This window comes from Poecilia latipinna, unplaced genomic scaffold (assembly GCF_001443285.1).
Source record: "Poecilia latipinna isolate Pla-1442-1.1 unplaced genomic scaffold, P_latipinna-1.0 Scaffold1098, whole genome shotgun sequence".
Classification (NCBI taxonomy): domain Eukaryota; kingdom Metazoa; phylum Chordata; class Actinopteri; order Cyprinodontiformes; family Poeciliidae; genus Poecilia; species Poecilia latipinna.
The window spans coordinates 178,079-185,741 of NW_015113714.1; the positions used below are offsets into that span (position 1 = coordinate 178,079).

At 39.4% G+C, this 7,663-nt stretch overlaps 1 protein-coding gene across 2 annotated transcripts in view; it reads left to right on the forward strand.

Annotated features, from left to right (window-relative positions):
• The window catches only part of pgs1 (phosphatidylglycerophosphate synthase 1), a 28,720-nt gene extending 21,057 nt beyond the window's left edge, over positions 1–7,663 (forward strand). The window contains exons 9-11 of one of the 2 annotated variants that reach the window (XM_015052262.1): positions 1,335–1,483; positions 1,592–1,721; positions 7,215–7,663. In XM_015052262.1, coding sequence (XP_014907748.1) covers positions 1,335–1,483; positions 1,592–1,711 — 269 coding nt within the window. In that variant the 3' untranslated portion in view covers positions 1,712–1,721; positions 7,215–7,663. Of the gene's footprint in view, positions 1–673; positions 1,309–1,334; positions 1,484–1,591; positions 1,722–7,214 lie in introns of those variants that run through there. The other variant, XM_015052261.1, reaches the window with a different exon arrangement.

Genomic DNA, 7,663 nt, shown 5'->3' on the forward strand with positions numbered 1-7,663 from the left:
TTTGGATTTTATTTCTGGAATAATATAGTCAAAGTAAAGGTGTGAGCTTATTCTGCTGCAGTACGAGATTATTTTAGGCAGAGGAGTATTTTTGTATGTATGGAGTATTTTTACTTAGTTGTTTTACTTGGTTTTTAGTTTTACTTGAGTGAATTTGTTAGGAAGTGTCTCTAACTCTTACTTGAGTAAAATGTCTGGACTCTCTACTCACTGAGTGATTAATAAACTTGTTCGTCACCAGAAACACCAACAGTTTTTGTTAAAGTTTTTTTAAAACTTCATATAAAAAGAAGCATATTTGGAAAACCTTTTCTCTTTTGCCTGATTTTGTTGTTTTTGTAATTATGTTATTTATTTATATGAATTTTGTTTCTTAGATTTCCACATCATTTTATATTTTGGTTTGTCTGATTATGTAGTTTTTAAATCTTGAACGACTGATGTTTTGATCAGTTACTCAGTACCTGAGTAGATTTTTTTTTTTACCAAATACTTTTCAACTCCTTACTTTTGCTGGAGTAAGAATATATTGAAGTAGTGCTACTTTTACTTGAGTACAAGTTTTTGTTTTTGAGTAGCTAATTTCTTCTTGGTGTGGAGGGTTTTGTAAATTTTTTGTGTTTTTTTTCTTTTCTTTTCTGTCTGTGATATTTTATCACTTGTTTTCCATCAGCTGCTCCTGTTAGCAGGCGTGACAGTCGACCTCCTTTCTGCCGTTTCTCCTCTCCCTGTACTGTAATGGTTCCCTGGAGAGCCGACAGAGCAGCTCAGGCTCTTTTTGGTGTGGGTCCATTAGTCACGCCCTCCACCTTTCTCTTTGCTTTTATTTTTCCTTGGCAGCACAGCCTTTTAAAACGAAGTAGGTCACCGTTTATGATTAATGCGGGCGTGTGGGCGCTGTTAAATGATACGTTGTCACAGCTTCAGGGTAATTGTGCAAAATGGCGTTTTACTCGAACAGCGTTGCACGATTCCAGGTTCGCTTGGTGCCAGAAAAGTCCAGAAACAATGGGATTTCTTCATTTCTGGTGTTGTGCAAGGGGCGTAAATGAACCGTTCTCTATATGAAGCGGCCCATTAGGAATGATGGGCTCTGCTGTTTCTCTTGTGGTTGTTACGGTATGTAGGTTGACGCAGGAATCTTGTACACTCACTCTGTTGTAGCCTCAGGACAAGGATGCACACTCACTCACTCTTTCTCTCACATATTTTGAGGTTTTGGATCAACGCTGGGGATTTCTTCTTGTGCTTCCTCTCAGTTGTGGTTTCAGTCTGCTGAATCCGGCTCTCCGAAACTTTACTGACCCCCTCCCGCACCGCCATCTTCTTCACAGGTCTGTGGTATTACCTCTGGGGGCAGGACAGGCCTTGCCTCACTCTAATCGGTTCCCCTAATTTCGGTTACCGCTCGGTTCACCGCGACCTGGAGGCCCAGATCGCCATAGTGACGGAGAACGAAGCCCTTCAGAGCCAGCTGCAGGAGGTCTGCTTGTCACGATGATGATGATGATGAGGATGATGAGGATGATGAGGATGAATGGCTGTGCGTGGCGCGGCGCTCACCTGGCTCACCTCTGTTCTGACCCGGCAGGAGCAGGAGACGCTGTACCGGCGCTCCACGGAGGTGTCCGACTCCACGTTCCAGCAGCCGAACCGCTACGTCAAGCTGTGGGTCAAGCTGGTCACTCCCCTCATCAAGAACTTCTTCTGAGATCCAAAAGGTTCAAACCGACACACACGATGAAACCTGAAAGTATTAATGTGTAAAAGGGAAGTATTATGTAGAATCGACTTGTCTGAGCATTACATCATGTTATAATGTTAATATTGCTTTCATTCTTTCATGCATGCTTGAGAAATCCTTTAATCTCCATGGCAACCATTCAGCTGCGCAAAACGCCTGGGTGTACCTAGCTCCACCTTTGAGGCCTTTGCACCTCAGAGCTGCAGTTTCCACTCCCCCACTCAGCTCCTTCAGACTAGCCAGCAGCAATTAGCAAACACCTGGTGGAGCTACTGAGCTCGTTAAATGAGATGCTTCCCAGTGAAACTCTGGCAGAAATGTTGCTAAAAGGTCAATAGAGGAGCCATGTTGTGATGACTTTCTGAAGGAGGAGTTTCAGAAAGAGCAGGAGTTTTTAAAGAGGCAGAGGCCCAATTAAGTTACGAAGACATGAATGATATACAGATACATCAATTTTATAACAACTGAAGGTAACAGTTACTTGATTGTGCTATAAAATGTGCCTGGAAAACACATAAACTAAGTTATTTTATTAGCTTGGCATCAAAACCGTGTGATTCGATTAGGTGTGCTAAGGAACATCTAGACGAAAATCTAAAAGCTGCAGGACAACGGCATTCGAAAACTGGAGCTCTCCTGACTGTAATTGTCCTTACAGTATAACAGGTTTTCCTTCCACTAAACTTTCTCTATATTGACTTTCAAACAAACGCCAACAGCCAGTTTCCAAACCAGTGACCTTTTCAGGTTTGTTCCAATTCCTGAGGTTGTGACTGGCAGTCTGCTGGATAACTGTCGAGTCAGCAGTCTTCCTGGATTCTAGTCATTCCTGAACCTGAACGACGAGCCATTCTGGACTCGGTGCACAGTGCAGGAAACACAGGTTGAACTGTGGAGTTACAGAAACATGGAAAATGTTAAAATGATGTAATTAGTTCAGTAGAAACAACAAATTCAGGTTTTTCCTAAAATCAAAGTGTCGTATAAAGACGACCAGGGATCTCAAATTAGAAACTACATCCGGTGTCACGGAAGGTGCAACTGCAGTGAAATGTCTGCTTCTAATCAAGTTGTTGTTTCTTTCAAAGTAAGAGCGTGCACAACAATAAGAGCGTTTTTTTTTCTTTCAAAATCTCTTTCTCTTTCTTACTGTTTATTAAGTGTCACATGCTATATAGCACTTTGAAATGCCTTGCTGCTGAAATGTGCTATACAAATAAAATTTGATTTGATTATGATTTGAACAATCTACTGTCACAAACTGCAGCCATAAAGTGTTTTTACTTCAGAGTGTGAGCAGTAAACAGGTTTATTAAAGTGGATCTGCTCTTTGCCAATTGTCCTTGACCTCTGAACTGTTTTAAAATTTGCACATAAAGTTAGGGAACTACAACAAAACCTTTCTGTATACACAATATTCCAACTGGGTAAAATGTAATTTCCTCAACTAATTGCTTGGAATATTTCATTCTGCATTCACTTTTTAAACTGAGTTACTAAACTAAGTGAACTTTGCATCAATATTTTGCTTTCCTTTTTTTCATTTAAGCGTTTTTTTCCCTCCACTTTTTCCCCCTCAAATTGCCCATTTTTGCAGCGTAAACAGGATGCACCCGTCAACATTTTGTGCAGCGCCGCCCGCTCACACATACAGTAAAACAAGCTGTGGGTTCTTTGAAATTCCTGCAGTCATTGTGGCGATTCCCGTCCTCCCCTTCCCAGAACCACCGCAGGGAGAGCGGGGACAGCGGGTCGGCTCATTCGCCGCGAAGCGAAGTGAGTCAGCGTGGCGTTACGGCGATGATTCGACACTTTGGGCCAGGCGACCTCGCCGGGGTCATTAGGAGTAAACGGAGAGGTCGCGCCGCATTTCTCCCGCTGCTCCGGCTGAAGGACGAGCCTTCAGCTGCAGGGCGAGAGAAAGCCGCTCGGTTTCTGAGAACAGGAAGTGTTTCTCAGGCTGGAAACTGCCGGTAAATGGGTGGTGTCTTATCACTACCTGGACAGAGAGAGAGAGAGAGAAAAAAAAATCTGAGTCATCAGCTGCCAGAAGGAAACAGTTTAAAATAGATCATCTTTCTGCCCTGAAGCGTAACAAATACGCACACATTGAATCCGTGTGAGGAGAGGATTTAGTGCTGGAAAACTGCAGATGAACCGGTTTGATTCGTGTCACAGGATCAGTGTAAAACTTTGTTATAAGTATCCTGACAGATGAGAAAATAGCAGAGGAAACAAATTGTTCAGATTCAGCTTTTACTGAAATGGAGATAAGTTTAATATCTGTGTTATAAAGTAGCTGCAAAATGGAAGGTTTCTGACCTTTAACCTGTATAGTTCAATAAAAACAAGCTAAAATCTGAGTTGCGTTAAGTAAGGTTGCATAAGAGCGTGCTCTCTAATAACTGGGAAGCTGTTTTTCCTGACAGCTTCTCAGTCGGATCTTGCAGCAGATTCATGGTCTGTAGAAAGATTCAAAATCATTCAGTCTGTCGAAACGTATCAGGAGTTAAGAAACATTTTACAGAGTTGGACGTACCACGGATGCAACAGGAGGCCCGTCATCGTAACTAATTCCCAGTCCCAGAAATCATCGCGATAAGCGATACCATTGCTGTTTTGATACCTTTTTCTAGGAATATATTGATATTGATATAATAATGAAAGTTTGTCCTCTGAGCAAGATATTCAAAGAATCCAAAACAAAACACAAAAACCAAAAACGATAAATTAAAGATAATTAAAACCAGTTAAAATCAAAACCATAAATAAAATGAATTATATAATCTCTGTAATTTGTTTAAAAAAAACCCAAAAAACATTGATCAGCTCATTTCAATTGATCGTGTGATTAATTGCTTATTGCAGCCCAACATTAATCAATAACTGGGACTTTCCCTTTAGTTGTCGTTTTTATTTAACAAAGAAGAACTTTCTTAATCTTTCTTAATCTTGCTAAATTGTACAAACATTCAAAATCTCCCTAATCCATGTTGGTAAATGTAATCTGAGGGAACGAAGTGTGAGCTAAGATACCCACAGTGAAGCACGGTGGTGGCAGCATCATGCTTTGAACTTGGTTTTCTATAGCTGGAAATGGAGCGAATTATGAAAAGTTTCTCTCAGTTTTAGTTTAAATGCATAATAAGCAACAGAAGTATTTTACTTTAAGTTTTTCCCCCTAAAAAAAAAGTTCTGAAATCATTTAGTCATGTCTGTTTTCACATGGAAAACCAAAGCAAAAAAACAAACAAACAAACAAAAAAAAAACAGGGGTGTAAATAATTTTATATCGATTACAAATGTGGAAAAAGATCGAGAAAATGAAATGATCTCACTAATCTTTACAACTTTCCGAAACCGTCGATCCGGTTGGGTGTAGCCCGGTCTTAAATGTGTTGCTGTGGAGGACTCATAAAACCAAAAATAGTTAATGCTTTTATACAGACGTCATAAAACCGAATCAAGTCATAAATTTCGCTGATATAATTAAACCAGGCCAATTGAGAGTCATTAAGTCTCTCCAGAGCGATCAGCTTTAAATTACTGAGGCTGTTTCATGTAAAGACCTAAAAGTTTGGGAGTTGTGGGATTCGTCCAGCCGCTGATAAATAGTTTTTTGTAAGTTAACGTGATTTATGTGCGAATCGGAGTGTTTCTGAATTGCATTATGAGCTCCTGTCTGCAGCCTCATTTAATATCTGCAGGTAATTCAGAGAAGTGCGGCTCTTTCGGCTCTTACCGGAAACCACAGCAAACTCCTTCACACGAAAAATAAAATAAAATAAATAAAATAAAATCAAATTTCTGACTTTGAATTCAAACAGTTTAAGAGTTAAGCACAGTAAATATGATCCAGTTATTGTCGTGTTTCTGCTACGTGTTTCTCTCTCTCTCTCCCTCTCATCTCCTGAAGAACTCGTTTTTGTTTTTTTTGTCTTGCTCTGAGTTCAGTTGGAGGTTCCTTTATTTTGCGTTCCTTTTGTTTTCTTTGTTTGTTTCCTTCTGGCGTGTGATCGACTTCACTTCCAGTACGTCCTCTATTTTTATTTTCCCGAAAGAAGAGGGCAAAACAAAAGCCGTCCTCTCTCCAACAATAGCCTCGCCTGAGGAGGGTGTGAAGAGATCTTATCTGCAGCTCGGTTCGTCTATTGTTGGGAAGGAGCGACAGCAGCAGCCTCGGGCCTCTCCGGTTCGGCCGCGTTCACGTGCAGCGACGTCCAGCCGGGATCCAGAAAGGCTGCGGGCGTTTCTTTGTTTGTTTGTGACCGCCCTCTAGTGGTGAAATGTTGGCACTTCAGGAGGGAACCTAACATTAGAGGTCAGAGGTTCATCTCAGTTCGTTGGAAAATAATCCGTGAGTTAATTTGTTTCAGTAACAAAAAACGTATTCTTTATATTTATCCTGCGCAGTGAAATATATGAACATTTATTTCTCTTAAACCAAAATCAAATATGTATTTTCTCAAAATAAATGTAGTACATTATAAAATATGGCCAGTGCTATTTTTTTATGAATTGTTGCATCAGTAAAATGTCTAATTTTGCTGAAGTGAATTTTCCTAAACTCCCTGAAGGCCCCAGTAATCAATGTTGCTAATTTGCAGTTTTCTTACCACTTTTTCTTCCACTCAATTTTCTATTAATATTCTCGGATAAAGTAGCAAACACAAAAAGTGAATTAAATTAATTAATATGATTAATTAAAATTCAGTCAATTTCTACTCTGATTATTATTATTTGAAAGTCAATTTGGTTTACAGGCTGTAATTTATTTACGTTTTCACTTGAGTGCCTTTTTAGTCATTTAGGTTATTTATTTTTTGTCATTTTTTAATTTTCTTTTTTGGGGGGTTATTTAAAATATCTTCCAGTTCCAGTATTAAGATCTTCTTACAATATTAAAGTTTATTTATCTTTGAGAGACCAGGCCCGCATTATTCTGCCACTGACGTTATATTTGTTGTGTTTTCAATTGTTGTAAGCCATAATCTTGTAAATAGCTTAAAAAGTGTTTGGAATATATAATTCTGTGTGAAATTAATACATTTTTTACTATTTTGTGTTGAATTAGTGAAGCAAATGAACGTTTCAATGAGATTTTAATTTATTCAGAGCACCTTTAGGCTTTCTCATCAGAAATAATTGTGATTTTTAAAAGTGCTGTTTAACAAAAATGCAATGTTCCTAGAAAGTCAAAAGTAAAAGATGATTTTATCTATTTTTTTTAAATCTCTTTAAATTTGGGATTTTTCAAGACAAAAATGACTCCATTTCAAAAGTTACAAACTTGGAATAAGTTTATCATTTTCATTTGAAGCATCTATTAAAAATATTTTGAAATACATTACACACGCGTTCTCTTTTTTTGATAAAGTTTGTCATGATCTTATGAGAGAATTTGACGTTTCTCAGCCATATTTCCAGAGTCATCCGTCATCATCCGAATGTTTCTCTCTGTCGTCTGCAGGCGGTTCTTTTATTTCGGGTTGGACTCGACGGTTTTGAGCCGAGGTCCTGCAGGAGGCGTTTCCCTGCCGTCACAGGAAGTGACTCGCACACATGAGTTGGACGTATGATGAACTTAAAGAGGGCAAACCCTCTTCCGCTTTTACATTTACCTCCACCATCATAAAAAATCTGGATTTCTCCATCTGTACTGACTGGAAACATTTCAAACGGAGAAAGCTACTGATCGTCTTTCCGTCGCATCGCATGCTTTCGGGCTGAACAGAGACGTGAACGTCTGCGGCGTAATGAAGGCTGTGACGGTAAGCAGACGGGTGTGGCCAAGTGCTGCAGTCCCTGAGGAGCTTTAATAACAGCTCTCACGGTTTGTTTACGGCTCTGCCCACAGATACGTGTACAGTTCTGTGTTATGTTTGTAAATTAAAGGATCTGCTCAAATTTTAAAGTGAC